General features: G+C 36.8%; 1 protein-coding gene across 5 annotated transcripts in view; it reads left to right on the forward strand.

Annotated features, from left to right (window-relative positions):
* The window catches only part of LOC139979458 (uncharacterized), a 70,907-nt gene that overhangs the window by 24,779 nt on the left and 23,579 nt on the right, over window positions 1-22,549 (forward strand). For all 5 annotated transcript variants that reach the window (XM_071990256.1, XM_071990259.1, XM_071990257.1 and 2 more), the window contains 5 exons: window positions 1,896-2,055; window positions 8,991-9,095; window positions 11,780-11,911; window positions 16,172-16,291; window positions 21,245-21,384. In XM_071990256.1, the coding sequence (XP_071846357.1) occupies window positions 1,896-2,055; window positions 8,991-9,095; window positions 11,780-11,911; window positions 16,172-16,291; window positions 21,245-21,384 (657 nt within the window). The remainder of the gene's footprint in view (window positions 1-1,895; window positions 2,056-8,990; window positions 9,096-11,779; window positions 11,912-16,171; window positions 16,292-21,244; window positions 21,385-22,549) is intronic.

The following is a 22,549-nucleotide window of genomic DNA, read 5'->3' on the forward strand; positions in this document are numbered from 1 at the left end:
GTACTATAGAATGTCAGATGGCATCATCAGACATATGATAGAAAGTGCTGCAATGAGCAGGCTTTTTAATGGGCTGTTGGTATTAAAAATACAGCCTTTAATGTCAACACTGATGTTAGGGCTGTAATGTAGAAACACTTCCAATATACAGCTCTCAGAGAGAATGAGAAACAGATGGTGAGAATTCAAGTGGTGATGAAAAGTTGATAGAGTTAATGGATGGAAGGGTGGCCTATGGCGGAAAGAAATCATTTTGATACGTTGATGTACATTAAAAAGCACTACTTTACCACTTTAAAATGTTGAGAAATGATCTGTAAACAGGCAGCGTTTCATCGACTAAAAGTGGCTCTTATACACCTAGACCGTTTGGTCAGTTTCCTAGATGCGACATGATTACTCACCCCCCCCCCCCTCCCTCTTCCTTGGTTTATCCTATGTTGGTCTTTTCATAAACGTTTCCCGGTCTAGACAACAGCAGAAAGTCTGGAAAAAAGTGAAAATGAAGAACCCCTTTTCTTTGGTTATGAAAGTTGTTGAATTTTGTTTTACTCTTGGGGAATTGATGAAAATACCTTATTTGAACACTTCTGACACTCATGACTAATAAAGAGTGGATTTTTTTTTTTATTTATTCTGAAACTAGAGTTGTTTTGTTGAAAACTCCTTATTTTTTCATAATTTTTGTTTTCATATTTTATTTTGAAATAATGACACGTTGACATGTTTGTTTCATAATTCCTGTCTACGTGGGAGATGTTTAGTTAGCCTTCTTTATCTTCTTTATCTATAAAAACCATTACAAACATACATAATTACTGAACTGGATGCTTAAAACATTTTTAATGCTTGCGGTTTTTTGTTTTCACTTTATTAATTCTGGTTTTAAAGTGCTTACTGATCAAGATCACAGTATTCTTCTTCTTTCTCAAACAAATTTGCTTTCTTTTGCCGAGTACATGTTGAGGCAAATTTCTTATCTAACTCAGCGTTGTTAACCAGTTTTTTGTTTTTTGATCGGAATGATGACAAGTTTCGTACTATGGATAACTCTGATCACATCAGATTAGCATCTAATGAATAACTTAAAATATATCTGTGTTCAAACTTTCAAAATATTCTTATGATATTTAAAAGTATTTATACATAAAATATCAATGCTATACATAAAATATCAATGCTAGATATCCCCTCCCCCCCCTCCTGGGTGTTGTAAGCCCTTAGGGTTTGAAGCTTAGTCTGAAAACTTATTTGAAAAAAAATCATATTTAATTTTTTTTTTTGTATTGATGTTGTTTCATAACTACTGTACTAATTGCAATGTATTTTTCGTCTAGAGCCTACGATTTGAGCATTTTCCATCATAGCCTTCATGCAATGTAGCGACGGCATATGATTCACTCATTTGCAATGCGTCCTTTAATACCACTACCAGAACAGTTTACCTGCCTCGGGCAATTTAATAGGCTCTCCAGGTAGACCGCAGGAAATTTGAGCTGTGGAAGTGACTCTTCCACGCTCGTTTCCTTTGCTAGGCTTGGCGAATTGATCGCGTAACACACCGGCTAATGTTCCAGACCAATAACTTTGAAGGCGAAGAAGTGGGCAGTGTCGAAAATGAACGGTAGTCTTACTAAAGGGCAAATTTTCCAATGAGCCTAAGGTTTTAGATCATATGCTTGATATTTACAGACCGTTAGACTCCCAAGACCCCCCATAAGTGCACTGTGCATATAAGACTTGCATGAGCAGAGGTGTTCAAGAATTTGTGAGGTCAACTTACAGAAACAATGCTCATAAAATCAAAACTGTAGTGATAAGTAAAAGATGCCAATGTTGAAAAAATGATTCTCTCCTCAGCACACATTTTTCTGTTATTTTTCTTCTTTATTAAGGAGTGCAACGGATGCAGTACAGCTTCTCGTTAGTCAGCCAGACCTGAATAAAGATGGAATCAAGTCTGGGTTCCTCAGTCATAACAAAAAGCAGCGGTTAATGGCCAGACCGCTCAAAGTTCGCTTTGCCGACAACATTCGGACGTTTTCCCCCAACACTGTGAGTATTAAAATCATTCATCATGTGTGAATTTGTTTTCTAAAGGATTGTTTGGCTATTGAGGCATATATTGATATTGTTGTGTGTTTCATTTCAGCATCATGTTTTCTACGGATACTGCTTCTGTTTTTGGCTGCTTTAGTATGGACATGGGCTGCTTCCTTATGGGTTGCTTCAGTATGGGCTGCTTCTGTATGGGCTGCTTTACTGTAGTATGGACATGGGCTGCTTCTGTATGGGCTGCGTTAGTATGGACATGGGCTGCTTCCTTATGGGCTGCTTCAGTATGGGCTGCTTCTGTATGGGCTGCTTTAGTATGGACATGGGCTGCTTCTGTATGGGCTGCTTCAATATTGGCTGCTTCTGTATAGGGTGCTACAGTATGGGCTGCTTCCAAATGGGCTGTTCAGTATGGGCTGCTTCTGTATAGGTTGCTTCAATATGGGCTGCTTCCGTATGGGCTGCTTCAGTATCGGCTGCTTTTAAATCATGCATTTTCCCATGTACGGTACATCTAGATGTTACTTGCATGAGTGCAGAATTCTGTGGCACTAAGACACTATTCGATATAATTAATTGATATTTTAAGAAACAGGATCAGATATCACAGAGAATAGAAAGAACAAAGAACAAATACTGACTGTATAGAGTTCATTATGGGGTTTGTTTTGTCTCCTAACATAAAAGTGAAATTACTGCTTTAAGTTATACCTGTTCACCCTCCCCCCCACCCCCCACCCTTATGCACACCCTTTGTCACTCATGTTTAAAGATATTATTTTTTGGGGAGTAACATCTTAAAGCTTAGTGTTCTCACAATCTTACCTGTCAGGTGAGCGATAAACTGATTCGATGAAATACTTCCTCAACTCTCATTGCACACGGCAAAGTTGAACACACACCTTGTGGCAAGAATATTTCTCAGCTGTAAAGCCTTCCTATCATTCATTTAAAAAAAAAAAAATCTTGATTGATTTCTACTCTTTGCCTGCTGACATGGTCGCGTCAGGTTAAGCAGTTAACAGCGAAATTTGCCCCAAGAAATGTTTAGAAATTTATCTTCCCACAAAGGTAGAATGTAGATTTATAGGATGCGAACTTTGATGAAAGCCTTGGAGCAAAAGTGAAAAGGGGTTTGAATTTCAGCCAGAAAAGTGAAAAACTTGTTAAAAATTTGCATGCATGCATGTATGATACATGTAGGCTTGCACGGTAAACCGGTTTTAGTACCGAAACCGGTTTTTTCCGACCGAATTTCGGTACTATTTTTTATTTTAAGAAAACCGTAAAACCGAAAAAACCGGTAAAAACCGAAATTTGAATTGCAAAAACTGGAAAAAACAGAGTTTGTTGACTTTGGTTTCTCCTATTTACCGTTTTTTTTTTTGCAATATGAAAGTAAATTGCAACAAGAGAAAGCTTTTCTGATAGACGACATTGTCAGCTACGATCGGCACACGCCATAACCAGTGCTTGAGGGTGGATAGCTAGGCCTAACATTAGGCTATGCAGCCCTTATATGCGTGCATCAGTTAGGTGACCTTGTAGTATTGAACTGACCTTGGTGGCCAACGTTAGTAGTTGTGAGAAGTACACACTCAAATGACGAGATGCAGTTCAAAGTAAATTGTTATATCCAACGTGTTTGTCCTCCTTGTGTTGTTCTTATTATTTAACTTCAATTTATTGGTAGAGTATATGGAGAAAATCTTTTCAAACACATTGATCACAGCTCGTGTTCAAAAAATAAACGTTAAAACTTCAAAGGTACATTGCGCAATCCACAATACCATACGACATGTACAGTCGCGGGGGGGGGGGGGGCTCTGTGAGTTTAACAACTAAGATGCAACAAGCAGTGTTCGATTTTTCCGGTATCGCATCGCAAAATGCGATCCAAAACGACAAACTTGCGAGACGTTTCCAAATCAGCATCGCACATTGTGCCGATTTGTGCGATACAAATTCCTAGTCAGATTTGGGAGCAAACACTCAAACCTTAACTTACGAACTGTCGATCACAATGTAGAAGTTATAATTTATTGAGTTTATACTCAATGTACAACTTATTCACCTGACCGTATAGCGAAAAAAAAAACCTGAAAAAATAATATCCTACCATGGTTAAGTGTAAAGCAAATAGCCTAACCACCTCGGCGGTTACGGATCTCACGTAACTAAAAGGTTCCCTGGCAACGTGCCAAAAAAATGTTAACAAACAGGTGTTACACAGGGGATGAGCTCACAGTTGTTGGGAAGGTACCTGGGCAAATTCGCAGCACATGTACCGTGGTACAGTAGTTGGGTATAGGGTTAAACACTGCAGTTGTAAAAATGTACGCATAGTGCACGCTATTCATTGTTAGGCAGTCTAGAAACGGGGCTTTGCTGAACGTTGTTTGTTGTTAATATCGGAAGTTTTGTAAGTTGCACTTTTTAAAGATTGAAAGACAGATTAAATCGCTTTTCATTTTATGACATAATATAGCTACTTTAACTTGTCATTTTAAAATTTTCATCAGTTTCGTGACAATTTAAATAAAAAAAGTTGTCAGTATTTTGCATCCTCAACTGCGAATTTTTTCATCGCCAGACATCGCAAAAAATGACAACAATTTTCGGGGGCTTTCTCCCCCAGGATCCCCACGAGGGGTTCTACCCCATGACCCCACCATAGCCCTAAGACGGGCCCCTGGACACCACGCCTTTATGCTCGCACTTTACGCGTGCTAGGCAGGCGAACACCGGCGGGAAATCGGCAGTGTGTTCACGGGAAATTGAACAAGGTTTTCCAACACTGCTGAACTGTGCAGTTACTGTATGCATCGTGTTCAAGGTTTTCACGGAGGCCTTTGAGGAAATGAATGGTTAGTACAGTGTATATATGCTGCACTAATGCTGTGTGTAGGCCAAGGTTCGCGAAGGTCATTGGTTATATTCGCGCGCCGTAGACGTGTTTTTAGATGTTACGGAGAGTCAGGTTTCCATGGATATTAATCGAAAATGAATTTGAGTTTAACTGACGCCAAAGAAATGGATCGTCTTGGGCAGATTAACAAATCATTGCAAGTATAAATAAGTACAGGTAGCTCTGCTGTTAAAAAGAAAAGTTCAATATCGGTCTGCTGTTATCAGCAATTAGGCAAAATTTTACCGATACCGATATGCTGCCGATATTGCAAATATCGGCCGATACCGATATTGAAAACGATTATCGTAGCAACACTAGTATAAATAATAATAATAAACACACATTTTCTAGTTAAGACATTGATCGCCAACATTTGGTCCGTTTTGTGGTAATTTCAAAACTGCTATTCAATATCGGGGAACTGCTATGCAACAAAAAAATTGTATAGCAATTGTCGAAATTTGTTGCTATGCAATTTTTGGGCCATAAGTCGAACACTGGCAACAAGTAACATTACCAATCACGGGGGGGGGGGCTCTGTGTTTAACAACTAAGATGCAACAAGTAACAATCACGGGGGGGGGCTCTGAGTTTAACAACTAAGATGCAACAAGTAACATGAGAACAATCACAGTCCATCATTCACAAGAGACCTGGCGTCAGGCTTGAGCCAAGGAATATTAAAGGAGTAAAAATGTTGCATACATGGCTGGAAATTACAGATGTTGCTGTTGGGACAATTCTCCTTTCTACGCTAATAGATTGTATTTTCTTTGTGAGTTTCCTTTCAACATTTCTTCTTATCAGTTATCAGACAAGGCGTCTCTCAGTTTGTTTTTCGTTTACGTTGATGAACACATGTTTTCAACTTAAACGTTAACAATTTATATTCTTTGCCAATCTAATCCCCGCTTTTGCCAGCGATGTTTTTCATCTTGTACTTGAAAGTGTAGACTGTAAATTCTCTTCACTCCTTGAAGAGAATTTTTTTTACCGCCAAGATACCACCCGCGAACATGGCTAGAGCCTCGTGCAATTTGGTACATTCGACCACTTTGTGAGCCACTACTGAATATATTGGACCAATCATATTGTAAAGCATTTTTTTTTACGATCTCCAATTGGTCATAATGGGGTTTACGCTCGGCCCTCATCTCCGAAAATATAACATATAATATAATATAACATGACCGTGATATTTTACACGAATTTGAACTTCGTGAAGTACAGTTAACACAAGACAAACGATAGGTGTACGTGATGTTAAAACTTTAAGAAAAAATTTCACTAACACATTTCTTTTCGACATATTTACTTCAGTTTAGTTAACGTGGGTTATAAAATGAGAGTCATGAAGGCAGTAACATTTCTTGAATTTATTCTCCTTGTTTTTAACCCTTTACTGCGAACAAACAGAGTTGAAACCGCTGTTGGTAAAGCTTCAAAAATATGCATCTTAGCGATCGAGATTTGGATGTTTTCAATGCAATTCGGGAGGTGGAAAAAAAACCGGTTTTTGAGCCAGATTCGGTTTTTTGCTAGAGAAAAACCGGTTGTAAGTTTTCACGAAACCGTGCAAGCTTAGATACATGTTGATTTGGGATTAGAAAGGGACTTTGTAAATTGTCAACATCCCTCCTGTCAGATTTCAGACTACTGGGATTAATAGTTAAAATAATAATGCTCAGGTTTTAATTACTGGACAGTAGATGCAACCTGCCTGATTAAGTGCCTCTCTACTTAGTATCTATTTACAAGCCTACATTTATTGTATTTGCCAAAAAGAAATTGCATAATCTATTTGCAATAGAAAACAAAAAGGAGCATGGAGCCTCAAAAAAGTGTCATCAAATTTATAAATAACAAATTCTTAACAGTCATCTTGGCTATAACTTTTATTGTTTTTAGGAACGAAATGGAAATGATCTCCTTTTACTCGTCAAATATATAAATTTCTGATCGTCAAATTTACTGCGTGTACGTCATCAAGTCATTGGTGAAAAGGGGCTAAAAATAATAGGAATGTTTGGGCTAAAATCACAGGAATCGCAATGGGTCGACTGATTGGCTTTCCAAAACAGCTTTTAAATATATGCAAATACCATACAGATCCTTTTGTGAGATAACAGATTGTTTTTTTTCTGAAACCCATGGTTGTTCTTGTTTATGAAAAAAAGTCTTACTTTAAGTTGTGCCCTTGTTTGACAATCATCTTTGATCAATCATTCTATTATTTACCAGTCCACATTCGTTGGTAGCTGATTGGATCAACTGCAGGTGCTCAGTGCCTACCTAAAGCAAGATATTTCTTTTGATTCTGCTGATATTAACATACATTATATAAATTTTTAATAGGATTTAATTGGGCTATTTGCTCCATGTGCAGGTTTATCAAATTTAGGCCAGGGGGTGGTAATAATATTCCCTGTGGGTGGGCCATTGAACTTCACTCGAAACTTGTGTAGATGTGCTTAAATGTATTGTGCTGCAGGTAAATTAAGAGTACTCAGCAAAAAACACAGTCTCCTTTGGTTGTGTGATGTGGCCGAGTAGATAAAAGTGGTGGCATTTGAAGTAATGAGGCTTAGCAATCGGAAGGTTCCGGGTTCGATCCCCGGCCGGGTCATAGTAAGGTGGGTTTTTCATCCAAGAACAATCTACGGTTTTCCCAGGACTTTCTAAATTGAAAAGATTCCAAATATGATCTAAAATGTTGAATTGGAAGGCAACCCGACGTGGAAAGTTGTAATCCTTAAGCCCTTCCGGGCTTCTCCAACATTCTTGGTCGCTGTTAGCGTCGTAAAATGAACTACTTAAATTACTTAGTTAAGTACTGTATTATTGGCAACATGTGGTTTGTTGTGCTGACATAGTATGTCAAAGACATATATCCGTCCCAAATAAGCTGAAAATGTTTGGTTAAATTCTTCAAATATGTGCAGATCTTTGCATCCCAAGAGGAGTATGCTCATTTCTCAAAGAAAATATACATTTTTCAAAAGCATTCTGAGCACAGGCCGCATCACAAGAGAGCTCTACCTAAACATTTGTAAAAATTTACAATTTCAAGGAGAGAAAAAAAAATGAGACTTTACTATTTATAAGTAAGTCTGTAAATGCCCTTTACTCTGGTTTTCCAATGTTTTGATCTGGCCAGTAAATATTGGTAAGCCTCAACATCCTACTGTAATTTATCCGGTAGAAACAGGGACAGGATTACCGTGTGGGAGTTTCCAAGAAGCAGTGCGTAATAGGTGTTTTGTCTTTCAATTTGAGAGGTCAGAAATTGCCCCCGGTGATCTAATTGGTTTCAAGTAGAAAGAAAAAAGAACAACAAAGGAAACTGGGGCTGATTTAGTGTTTGCTTTTTGCCCTTTTTCTTTTCTTTTCTCCTCCCTCTTCTTATTTTTGCCGAAGGGGTTAAACCGTAATTCCATTATTTACAGTATTTAGAGCGCTGACAATTTAAGGAAGGATAATACACTTAGAATTAGAAGATTACCTGTAACAATCCCTCCCCCTCCCCATCCCCCGCCTATTTCAGGCAGCTTTTTTGCACAGATTTTAGAGTAATTTTGATAGTGAGGCTGATTTAGTTGACCAATGTAGGATATCAGTATGATTAGTCAAGTTGTCTTTTCAGGTAATACTTGCAGTTTTTGAAAAAATGGAAATTTCAATTTCTGAAGGAGCGATAAAGACAAATTTACAAATTTCCTGAATTGCCAAGTTGGGCTTTTACTGTACAGTTTACCTACGGTGAAAGTAATGTGGAGAAAAATGTCTGAGGGATGAAAAAGGGAATTTTATTATTAACCGTAATCGTTTAATAATTCGGTAATTAATGCTCGTTTCCATGACAAAGGGTTCTGGAAGGGCTGCAGAACAGTACCTTATTTTCACTGCAGCATTCTAGAATGACTTGTGTAAGCAGTCAGTTGTGTTCCCTGTAAGTAGTTTCTAATATGGTATGAATACAGGTTTAATTTGATAGTGGTTGTCTCATTTTCTATTCCCCTCACAGCACAAGGTACCAGCTAGCTTATCGTATCTTCCGAACATCCTTAAAGTTTATCTTGAGAATGGTCAAACCAAGTCTTTCCGATATGATGGTAACACTACAGTGAAGGTAAGCATACATACAGTATACATATTAACTCTGTCTTATCATTCTAAATGAGAAGTTAATCCACACAGCCTATAATGAAAGAGATGATTGGTTGTGTTAATAATCAGCTGAGAAAAGTATGTTTCTTTTTGGCGAGATTATAGCCCGGTTCCATTTCAGGGGGTTGCAGAAGCATCACAAGCATGGTTGGGCTGCAAGGACCAACTGCTTGGAGGGGCATTGGGGGGGCGACCCATTTGTGCAGTATTCAAACATTTGATAGCGACCTCTTCTATAAATGTCGTTGACGGATTTGATTAATCTATTGATGGATTGAACTCTTTTTGTCAGATGTGACATTCTCCTTTTAACTTGTACAATACCTTTAAGTACATACCTATGTGCATGCATTAATGCACTCATCCAATTAGTAGGCTGATGTAATATTTAGTATTTACATCCAATGACGCACTGCTAGACGAACATAATCAGACAAGCACCAGCTGGGGAGAAAAAAATCGGTATTAGTTTAATATATATTATGAAAAAAAATTCTTTCATTTGCTCCTTTATCCCCAAATTTCACCGTGAAGAATGGAGCAAAGGGAATATTTTTTATCCACCATTTCAGTCTTACTGGATTTTAAAATAGATTCAAGACCCTTACCGTGCATCTGATGGGTTTTCAGTTTGACAAAGGACTTAGTGTTGGCATTCATTAAAATCAGAGGTAGTTCTTAAGGGGGGGGGGGGGGCGGTGGGGGGAGTTCACAAGAGGGAATTTACATATAGCCAACTTAAAGTCTACCATTATTTTGTAAAATTAGCCCATCAATATGTGCCCTTTTTGTGCCACACTTGGCTTTAGTAGCATGCTTGTTTTCACAGGATCATCTCTGAAGTGGAAGGGTGTAAGTGTTGTGTCTGTTTTGAGTTGTCTGTTTTGTGTGCTAGAAGCTTCTTGGTTTAGTTTGTTTTAGGAATATGTTTGTTCCGGTTGTCTATGTTATGCAATTCTTCTCCGATCGACCGTGGTTCGATTTTGATGGGTCGAGATGGGTTTTCCCCAAACGCACATCTCACACGATCAATATGCAGTGAAACACAAAGAATTGAAGTTCAGGTTCTTTTCCATATTGTGAAGACTGCTTCTAGATTTATCTTGTCAGGACTTGGAAAATTGTTGTTTTCAGGAGTTTACGGCTTGAGGTCCAATTAAATTGTTATATTTAGTTATTTAGTGATGCCCACAGTCCGTTGTGTCTTATAGCCATGCCATTGATTTGGTGTGTTCTTATCTCCCTGCTCTGCAATAGATTCTAGCATTTGATATTTCTGATGTGGCCTCTTACAATCTTCATAATAAACTGATTGTGCATGCGGGTGATGTTTCATCACTACAGATAATAAACTGATCATGCATGCAGTTTATGACTCATCACTACAGAGGGGAGGAGGGGTGAACATACTGCTCTTAGACCTTTCCTGTGACTTTTAGCAGATATCTTAAGACTGAAACAACCAAAGATCTCATAACCTGAAATTATGAGGTTGTGAGGATCGGTAGAATTTTGCTCCCTACTGTACAGTAGGTCTCTCTCATAACCTGCAATAGTGAGTTTGTGAGGAAAGGTGAATCATTAGCCTGCCTCTCTCATAACATGAAATTATGAGGTTGTGTCGATCGGTAGAATATTTCTCCCTACCTCTCTCATAACCTGCAATAGTGAGGTTGTGATGATGGGTAGAATATTACCCTACCTCTCTCATAACCTGCAATAGTGAGGTTGTGAGGATTGATAGACTATTATCCTGCCTCTCTCATAACCTGCAATAGTGAGGTCATGAGGGTACTTAAGACTATTACCCTACTGAATCTCTCTCAAAACCTGAAATAGTGAGGTTGTGAGGAAAGGTGAATCATAAGCCTGCCTCTCTCATAACATGAAATTATGAGGTTGTGTCGATCGGTAGAATATTTCTCCCTACCTCTCTCATAACCTGCAATAGTGAGGTTGTGATGATGGGTAGAATATTACCCTACCTCTCTCATAACCTGCAATAGTGAGGTTGTGAGGATAGATAGACTATTATCCTGCCTCTCTCATAACCTGCAATAGTGAGGTCATGAGGGTACTTAAGACTATTACCCTACTGAATCTCTCTCAAAACCTGAAATAGTGAAGTTGTGAGGATAAGTAGACAATCACCAGAACCCCTTTGCACTTTTGGTGGGACATGCTATGCCTCCTGGATGGACTCACACCAGGTGAACTTTCTATAGCCCATTAGGTCAATTTAGCTACTAAGGGCCATCGTTTTTTCTCTCAGTATTTGTCATGCCTCCTGAAGCTTCGCCTCTGGTTTTCCTCCATACAGCTCTGTGTTGTCATACCGTCAAATATCATGTTCACCGGCTGCCACCTTCCTGACAATTGTCTACCACAGATCTCCATTCGTTACCAAACACAGCCACGTTTCAGTGCACAACATCCCAAGAAAATACACTTGACTAGCACTAGTTGTAATCATTGAAGTATGTTAAGTACTTTTTGAGTCCCCCTTCCAATTACTGACATACCTCCTTTACCATCTATTCATTTTTCAGTTTATCTATTTTGTTCTCTCAAGTGTCGTTGTTCGTCTTTGTCTTCCTGATTTATTAATTCCATTAATTTATTTATTAATTAATTTTGCTGTGGCAGGTTGTTTTAGAGAATATATCAACGAAGCTAGGCATAGAGAGACATCAACATTTCGCTCTGGTGACAGAAGATGTCCGGTTAAATGCACGCCAGAGGTTCAACATTCTATGTGAAGACATGACATTACGACAGGTTTGTTTTCCTTTTTGCTTCTTTTCTTTTCTCCACTTTTTGTTTTGTTCTTTGCCCATTTTGAAATCCAAGTTTTTGGCGCAACTTGGAAATTGAGTCACAAATCTATATGTTCAAGCCGTATTTCATTGTCATGCCGACTGCAACATTGGTCTTAATGTAATGGGGAAACTGTCATTTGGGAATTGTGAAGCTAGTAATCACCGGGGTGTTTACTCAATGGACTGGAGCTGTATCTGAGAGTTCAGAAAACTCCAGCAAGGCCATAGAGCAATGATAAATGGCCTGGCCTTAACAGTATTGAAAGAATCAAAAATACCTTCTTACATACATCTAATGTTTGTCCAACAGAAAGTCAGTTTTCTTTGGAGAAAAAACAAAGAAAGAGAAGAAAAGCACCAAAAAATGACTGGCTATATTTCCTAAAGCCTGTCCATCCAGTCAGGGCAGGGGGGGGGGGGCGGTGGAGAGGATATTGTGGTACTCTATTTTATTAGTTTTGACCAAGATCAAGAGACACCTGTTTGTTTTGAAATGTGACCAGTGTGTGAGATACTTGTGACTAATATTTCATCTGTGTAAGACGATTTGAAAGTAAACATTTGGTAAAGTCATCAAATTCAAACTTGCTCATGGCGAAAAATTCTAGACAGTTGACCACTCACTTCAAATCACGTCCAATCAAGTGGCATACTTGTCTCATCAAGTTTGCAGGTTAGGGTCATCATACTTCAAGCCCTGGCAGTTAGTGACCTGGGTCAGCAGTTCTTTACATGAAGGATAAAATGCCATCTGAATGCTTTTAATGTGTTAGAGTCACAGAAATAGCAAAACCTTATGGACTAGTCATGATATAAAGATTACCTAACAAGTTAAGTTTATGTAAATAGGGGCAAAGTGCAGAGTTAATGATGTCTTAAATCAAAATTGTTGCTTAATCGTGCTTCTTTTTTTCTTGTGGTTTTTGTTTCCCTTTTTATATCCACCTTGGAAAAGAAGGTAGGGTGGAAAGAAAGAAAGGAAACTGGGACAAGTTAATAATGTCCTATCATCCAGTAACAACCTGTCCTAGTTGGGTTCATCGAAAATCAAAGTTATTGCTAAATGCACTTACTTTCTCTTTGGCTTCTTTTTGCTTTAGTCTTTTTGTTTCCATTATAGATAAAAATGAATATGAAAAGAACAGAAAAGGAAATTAATGTCTGTTACACAGAAATCTAAAATGAAATTGAAATTTTCTGGTTTGCATTGTGGATGTTGTTATGTATACTGAATGGTCATATACTTTGGCAAAGGAAACACATAGTCACATGTAGTGCTAGTCAGAGTCGGGAAGTAGTGAAATCACTCCATCCCCTGCAGATTGCTTCTCTTTCTCCTCATAGCATATGAATCAACCCCCCCCCCCTCCCTGCTTCACCCCTAAAAAGTATCTCTGTCAGAGAGAAATCTCAAATACTATTCTAAAAGATCTAGGAGAAGAAATCCATCATGATAACTTCAAACTGTAGACTAATAGTTTTCGATCAGTGACGTGCAAAGAATTTGAAGTTCCAGAGGGGGTAGGGATAGTGGGGGGGGCGGGGGATCCAAACTCTTACTTCGACGGCATGATTTAGATAAAGGCATGAATGTTTATTAAAGGCCGTCTTGGGAAGGGGTCTTATACTTCCTGATTGGATATGAAAACTCCCAAGACAGACCTAGAGGTTTTTTTTTTACCTTGGTAGACAACAGGGGTGCGGGACCATTTATTCACTTGGTGAAATGAATGATAACAGGACAACATGAAAGCTTGTTTTGTAATGACATCAGTCAAATCAAATTAAAAGTCTCGTTAGTGTATATACATGAGCCTTTTCTACCATACGTCAAAGTTAGTTTACATTTAGTGTAACAGCATTGGCGCTGATCCCTTGTCAATTTAGCATCCGTGTAGAACAAAGTCTGGTCCGACTATGGTAACCTATCAACATATAACTAAACAACGATTGGTTGAATCGTAAGTGATATGAATGGCTAGATCTATCTCGTATTGAAACATGAATGGAGTATTAAATTTACTACTGGCTTGCTTGTGTTTGCGCGAGGCACATGTCCATGTGGGACTGTACAGTATGTATCAGCACTAACTTGCATGTAGACGACCTACTACACCTAACTACACCTTGGATTGCACCACTTGGCCACCTGCCTTTCTCCTGGATCAACCCCTGTGCATGCACCATGTGATATATGTGTGCTTGTTACATAACATCAATAAGCCATCTAGTATTTAATTAAAGTATGATCTGAGAGGTTTCCCTACCCCAGTAACTATCTCCTCTCCATTCAGGGTTGTACTATACAAACATGCAAAGTAAAATATGTATTTATTTGAACTCAAGAGTACTCTAACGTGTAAATAACTACTGAACAACACTAAACAGGGCAAACATTTACAGTTTGTTGTTTCACAGTGTTTTGAACATGAACCATTACGTACCATTACAACCATTACTTCACAGCTAGGCATTTAAGTGCAAAACTGATTTGCATGTATTAATGAATTTTTAACTGTGAGTAAGTGGTTCTTCAACCGAGTAAGTGGTTCTTCATTGTGTCGCTAAAACTAACCAATTAACCAGGAAGCTTTTTGTGTTTAATGAATGATTTCATTTGAGATGTTGTTATCAGGTCAAGTACAGTATGGTCTTCATATTTCCTTTTTCCTATTCACATAAAGCAATGAGCACATAATTTCTCTCATGTTATCATTAATCGACATGAATGTTTTCACAATTCAAACTAACCTAATGCAGCAGGAAAGAGCTTTGACCTACTGTGTATGTACTCTGATAACATTAATTATACGAAACATTTCAGACGATTGTGAATCATGGTTTGACCTACTGTAACGTCAAGATTCAAACTTCAAAGCTTAAAACAGAGAAGTTTTCAAAATCTTTGAAATATGAGAAAGGGGATGGTTCGGATGAAACATTACAGTGCGTTACTGAACCTTTTATATGTTGGTCCCGGGCTACTAAAAATGTATCAAAAATGGAAAATTACCCAATTATTCTCTCAGAAGAGACCTGAAGCGAAATGAAATTCATGCAGATCGGTCTGTTTCACTAAATCTTACAAATGCAGTAGTAAGTGCAGTAATAATATAGCCATGTTGGAATATTGGAAATATTGAGGTTAAGAACCAAACTTTAAATACTCCTATGAATCTAGGTTTTTCAATTATTTTTCATCAATTCTCTTGATGGGATACAATATGCAAGTCCTATATATTACAACTTATTTAATTACAGTAGCTGGACAAATTTCATTTGAAACATATATATACTGTAGGAGTATTCAATTATGTTAATGAGATAAACATTTTTCTAACAAAATTAATATATAATAATATATTAATAAATACTATTTACTGTACGAAAAACTGTCCAGAGTGATAAAATGTTGAGAGTAGCGTAAAGTTTACGAAGGTCTCATTCGTTAACCTTCATTAAGTGAAATGATCGGGTTTTGTCGTCATAGGTTTATTAAGTGCATAACGTCACTTTCAATTAATTAGGGAAATGCATTAGTCTTGGAAAAGTTTAAAAAAAACTTGCCAAACCAATCTCAGATTATTGTTTTAAGTCGGTTTGTATAAATTTGCAATATAAATAGAAGAGTTGGAAAACCATTCAAGTAAAGTTACAGTGGATTGCATCTGTGTCACAAAGAATTGAATATAAATAAACATTCCCCCTAGGATAAATGCATGTTTACAGAGATATGTATATATATAGATATGTATATAAATATATATATATATATATATATATATATATAAATATATATATATCTATATATATATATATATATAGATATGTATATATATATATATATTTATATACATATCTATATATATATATATATATATATAGATATGTATATAAATATATATATATATATATATAAATATATATATATCTATATATATATATATATATAGATATGTATATAAATATATATATATATATATATATATATATATATATATATATATATATATATGTTTTTAATTCCTGTAAGATGTGGCAACAATTTGTTTTTTGGAAAATGTAACATAATAATTTACATACCTACCTTTTTAATATCTGTATTTTTTTAGATATTTTTACAGATTTATTTTTAAAATTTTAATGTTTTTAATGTTTTAATTATTTTTTTAAATTTGTACATATTTATAATATCTGTATTTTGATCATTTTTTGGCAGGTCTCATCACAACCAGACAGCCAATACTGGAGATGTCTGTATCGGATGACCTTCCCACCAAAGGACTCTTACGAGTTATTGCTACACGACTCTGCTGCTTTTGATTATTTTTATCACCAGGTAACACATTCCCCTTTAAGTATCCTTAAAATACCCTTTAAATACCCTTTAAATACCCTTAAACAACCAGGCATCATATTAGTCAACAGCAATGACAGCAAAGTGCCTTTACCCTTCAGTGCCCCTACCATTGGGGTAATGCCCTTAAGGAAATTAAAATTCACCTGTTAGTAATTGCAACTGTCATGTCACTTGAATCAAATTGCTGTAGACATGCTCATAATAATTATCTCAATCATTAACACCCACTACGAAACTAAATTCATGGATCAAAAATATGAAAGATATTTTGCTTCAGGAAACGGCACCGTATCACACAGCTGCAAGCAACGTAAAGATCAGGCCATCTCACGAATCCTTCCTAGGTTTTCCGAACCCGTCAACAGTTCCTGTTTTCCATCGTACAGTATCCGAAATTGTCTGCTCTCATTTTGCAAGTAGTACCTTGTTGCGCTTAAAAATTTAAAAAAATTGTAAAATATGCCATCACGGTGCAAGCCCTTTTGGAAGAGCCGAAAGATTGTCGCTGTAAAAGGTCATATTTGAGGCAAGCAATGTTTCACAATATCGTCAACTTTCATTTTCATCAAGCGTAATTATTGAAAGTCTATTTTGCTGGAAGATACATTTAACTCTAAATATGAAAATTACCCAGGCGACACAAACAATTTCAATCAGGTTCATTAATTACTCAGTCAGTAACCCTTTAGTAGTAGGTGGAGAAATGCACGAGGGGGGAGGGGGGGAGGGGATTCAGCAGCTTAGTTTGATCAGATTGCAATTTGAGTAATACTCTTTTAGGTTTGGAAACTCTGCCAAACTAGCAACAAGAAAAGGCTTCATCAAGTTAATGTTGACAGATCTTTGTATAAGCCATAAGATCGTCATCTTTAATGCAGCATTTTGACTCGATTCGTGAGTTTTCTTGGGGGGGTAAAATTTATCACAGGGAGGTTGATCAAGCTTATTTTCTGTAAAAGTGTCCTAGTTTGAAGTCATGAACTGTCGCAAACCTGAGGGACTGCCATTTCTGGTAAGACAGGACTCGTTGATGAGTCAGACGTGCCCAGAGTCTGCACAACGTCAAACTGCCAGTCTTGATCAGTGGTTATCTCGTTTAAGCACTGCACACTACCAGACAATCCAACATTTCCAAGATTAGGACGGTCGGATTCAGACAGGTTCCAATAACAAGTGTGGCAGTTTGTAGCTCGGGCTAAAGGGGTTACCTGCTCAGAACATTCCATCTACGTGTGCAAGAGTCTTTGTGGTAGACCGTGACCTTATGAACCTTGACGTACAATGCAGATAACATTCAATCACCACATTGGGTCGTCACAGATGGTTTAACTCAGTGGGGAGCTGCACTCTTTATAAATACTGACAGTCTTGGTTTACAGAGCTCTAGGTCTACATTTCAGAAAGACTGATTTCCTCAGATACAAATTGTTTTCCCGATACAGTATGTCATTTTTCTGAATTTTTGGCAACTGACATCTTTTTACAAGTTGTTTAGGATAGGATTAGATTTTTAACAGTGTACATAGAAATAAAATGACTTAAACCACAACTTGCAAAGTAGGGGGGGGGGTAGGGGGGAGAGGTTGAAAGATAGGTACTCTCAGCAGTTTCCTGAGATTTCATGGCATTTTAATGGCATAGCACATACCAAAATGCTATGTAATATGGATCTACTTGTGCAAGGATGTGTGGGTCTTTTGTTATTATTATTATTGTACACACCCTTTATGGTAATTTTATTGTTTTAAGGTTAAGCAAAGTTTATCAACCTCAAAGACCATTGAGCAAATCGTAAGCAGGGCCAGGTAAACCTACATTCGTTCTTTTTCTAAACTATACTATATATATATATTTACATATATATATATATATATTTACATTTATATATATATATATATATATATATATATATATATAATATATATATATCAATCAACCAACGTATATATATAACGTATACCAATCAACCAAACGTGTATATATATCGATATATATATATACTGCATATATATACAAACACGTATGCTTTAAGATTAACCCTCACAGTTAAAGAATTGGAATGAAGTTTGACCTGTTTTTTTCTTTTCTTTTTTTTCTAACCTCAAAGCCTCATATTGAGTAGATTAAATTGCCCAGTAGGGACTCTCAGCACTTCTCCGTCTTAGATCTACACCAATAAAGCTGTCTAAATATCCCTGTGCAATTATGTCAATCCCAGGGGCAATTCGTTAAGTGATTGCTAATTAAGTTTTGAATGTGTGTTTAAAAAACAATGAAACTGGCTTCTTGAATCTGCTTTGCCAGCCCACCATCCCTGATGAAGACATGTGATAGTTGCCTCTGAATACCCTGTGCAATCAAGCTTCCTCATGTTCAATATAAATAAAAAGCCAAACGAGGACAGTGTTTTCTAGGAAAGAAAAAAAATAAAAGCCTGTTTGAGGTAGTAAAGGTTGAGACACCGGTAATCCCGGGACTCAAAGGAAGGCTTGTTAAAGGCACATCAGTTGTAAACTAAAAGGAAACTGTAATCTGTTGAGCCTTATGTTCGTCATCGTAGGACCTGGTCATTCTGGTCTAATTGTGGTAATTGTAATTCAGCTATGTATAGTACATAAAAAAGGGACCATAGAAAAATGAACACAGCGTTGTGTTTCATTGCAGTACCCACTGTAGTACTACTGACAGATGTATCTCGAGTTTTGAATAGTGGACCCAGGCTCACATGTAGGAACAAACTTAAAGGCATTGAAGACTCGCCCCAAACCACGTGCGGCCATCTGAAAAAGTTAACTTTCCATTGCTTGCAAGTGACGTTTTATTCGTGTTGCTACAAAATGCAGACAGTAATGAAATGTGATACCTCAATTGTTATCTTTAGCTGGACCTGAGATGTCCATCGCTGTATCGTTTGTATACTTTGCTGTGTTTATTGACCGCAGCTTTATGTATTGACTGTACTCTAGTGTCTAATTACCGACGGTAGCAAGCTGTGTGTGTGTATTTTCTGGGATTGATGGTGATGTTTAAAACTTCTGTTACACCTCATTCGAAGCTAGGTCAAATTACCGGCATTAGATGTTTGTTTTTATAGTGGATATAGGCACACATGTAGGAACAAACTTAATATTCTGGTTTATAGTGTGTTATTTGCAGCTAATTCAGCAATGGAACATAGTACATATGCATAGAACACATACATATAGACAAGTTTTATGTCACAGTAAACTCAAATTTTGGGCATTTGAATTTTTTTTTCTCATTTTATAGCTTAGATTGCCTGTCTTTAGAGTTAGGTTGGGCCTTTGAACTTTTGTGTCTTTTTTTTGGGGGGGGCGGGGAGGGAGGGAGGGTTAACTTTTCTTCCCTTTTACAGTTTAGAATGCCAGTTTTCCGAGTTAGGTTTTCTCTATTTGCATTACATGTACAAGAAGATTACTTTTATTTTGGGACTTACCTCCCTCATATCCGTTACATTCAAGATCCTGTATCTATGCTGTGTTTGTTAGAATTGGAAGGTACTCATGCTGTGTATTACCTGTTTTTATCCTTTTTCCACTTTGGATAGAAAAGAATCGAGTTTGGGTGCTTTCATGCGATGTCTCATGTAAATAGAAACCTGCTGGAGTGCACTAAATTCATGAATATCTGCGAAAGGACATCTTCGTCAACAACCTTAATTGGCACATGAGACTCTTTTACCTTTTTGATAAATAAGTTGACTTGATTTCTCTGTCGTAGTTAGCATCGGGATTTTGTGTTTGCATCTTGTCGAGGAATGAAAACCTGCGTGCTTCTACGCATGTTAATATTCGCTGATCCTTTGGCATACCCACTTCAGAAAATAAAGCTGCAGTTAGATGCTTTTACCACCTGTACGTATCTCTATCAAATTAGCAGAAAAGAAACAATGAAGATTTCTTTCAGATATGGAAAGCAGTGTCTGAACTTGCGTAGACCTCCCTTAAAGTTTTCAAAAGCCCCCCACGCACTGACATGCTTCCTTTAAGTTGTTAAATCTAGAGTGTTTGATATATTAGTATACCTGTTATCATTAGTTCCTTCCCTGCTGAGTGGATGTGGAATACCTGTGGATAAACTAGGCTCTCTTCCTAGCCTCTGGGTGACAATTAACAAGAAGAAATACAGGTTTGAACTGGCCTATAAAATTGGAGGAAAATGGAGCCCTTTTTTACCTTTTGACAGCTTCAAGAGTGAAATCTCAAGAGTCCGTCTCATTTTATGGACTGCTTATAAGATTTGATTATTACAAAACTTCTGCATTCTTTTTTCCTTCCCATTTCTTTGTTCCTTCCATTCTATTCCTCTTTCTTTTTTTCTCCACTCTCTCTCTCGAATTTCATCTGTGACATAGATGACGTAGATGAATATTAATAATTTTTAAATTTAAATTAATAATTGAAAACATTTTAATGCATGATATGAATCATAAGGTATAGATGTATGTAGGGATTTATATGAATAAAAGCACAGTGGAGGCAATCACAAAATCCATCCCAAAATGTGTACATTGAAAAGAGATCATATTCTGATGTGTACTATAAAATCAAATATATGAATACACATTTCTTCATGTTTATATCAAAATCCTTCAAAAATATAAAATTCCTTTATACACATAGTGTATCACAGTAGTACTCCATAGAGTAATCAAAGTGAGCGTAAAATAAAGGAACAGGGTAAGAAATAAAGGAGAAACCTGCTCCTATGGAAGGGGTCATATACAGTCATTCTAAAAATTTGCAGTATAATTCATCTTAACGCTAGTAGGTGTAAAAAAGAACTGGAAAATACGAAAAAGTCCCCATTGTGTTTTGAAGTGCGCATACTGTATATCTATATAAATTGTAATAATCATATTTTTTATTGTTTCTCTCAGTTTTTATCAATTCTGACATCTTCCTCTTTCAGTGTCGTAATGATGTTATATGTGAACGTTTCGGGGACGAACTCAAGTTTGACCTCGCTCTCCGGCTGGCCTCGCTGAATATTCAACAGCACATGATGCGTGTCAATAAGAAGTCCATGAAAGTCTCGGTGAAGATGCTGCAGTAAGTTATCAAGTGTATTTTTATCATTAAGTCTTGAAAGTTGTCGAGAACAAAGTTAAAAAGGAACCCTTTATTTCCATTAAAGCTGAAACATTGGATTGGATTGGATTTTCAGAGATTTGGAGTACTTTACTTAAAAGGCAGATAAGGGGTGGGGGGGAGGGGTGAGAGATAAGTATCTACCCTCAATACAAATTGAAACCTTCCCTCTAACATCTTTTTCTTCAAATTGATTAGAATATGGTCATTTTAAGGACATCCGTTTTAGCCAGATGTCTCACCCTTGTAAGGAAAAGGATCACAGTGATGGATTGTGAGATCTCTGCCGAATGACAAATATTCTTAAAAAGCTTTATTTCTTTCCATTTATGTTTGCTATTTACTTGAAATGAGATTCAATTTGTTATATGCTGCCATTGTGTTCCTGTTTGAGGCTTTGCGTGAAAACACAACTTTACATAAGAAATAGGATATCTTTTTTGAATGAACTGATTTTATGACAAAAAGAGATTTAGAAAGTTCCAGCCCTGCTTTCATGGTGAAGTTCACACGTATGCAATATATATAATAAGATATATATGTATAAACTGACATATATGATGTTGATAGGTACAGTCACAAATGTTACAGATTATATTAAAACCGCATGAAAGAATGAGACTTTCAAATGTTGCCAGAAAAAAAATCACACCATTTTTAAATTTAATTTTTAAATTTTTTAATTTTTTTTTTAAAAATAATCAACTGGTGTATATGTCCCCTTAATAGCAGAAGTTGGAAAATGGCCGAACTTCAAGTCAAACTCCCAAGTTTGTATTCGCTGTAGTTTTGTCAAGTATGGAACGGTTCGGGCAACATCATAATGAGTAACGTTGTCAGTCACCATATGGTACCAGATGAGTTGAAATAACTTCCAGGATTTTGTTTGTGCAATGTGTTAAGGAAATCGTTTCTTAATAAAACTGCAATTCTGTAAAGCTCTTAATTTGATAGTACATTGATTGGTATGGAAGGATTTTTTTTTTTTAAATTCTATTTCCGAGAACCTTAACAACACTTCATCAATTGATGGGATATCATCCTTGTAATTCATCTCATTCTCTTTGTAAAGTTTTGATCAAAAACAGTTTTATTTATACTGTAAACAGGAGAAAGACAATCTGGC

The sequence above is a fragment of the Apostichopus japonicus genome, chromosome 14 (assembly GCF_037975245.1).
Source record: "Apostichopus japonicus isolate 1M-3 chromosome 14, ASM3797524v1, whole genome shotgun sequence".
NCBI classification, from domain to species: domain Eukaryota; kingdom Metazoa; phylum Echinodermata; class Holothuroidea; order Aspidochirotida; family Stichopodidae; genus Apostichopus; species Apostichopus japonicus.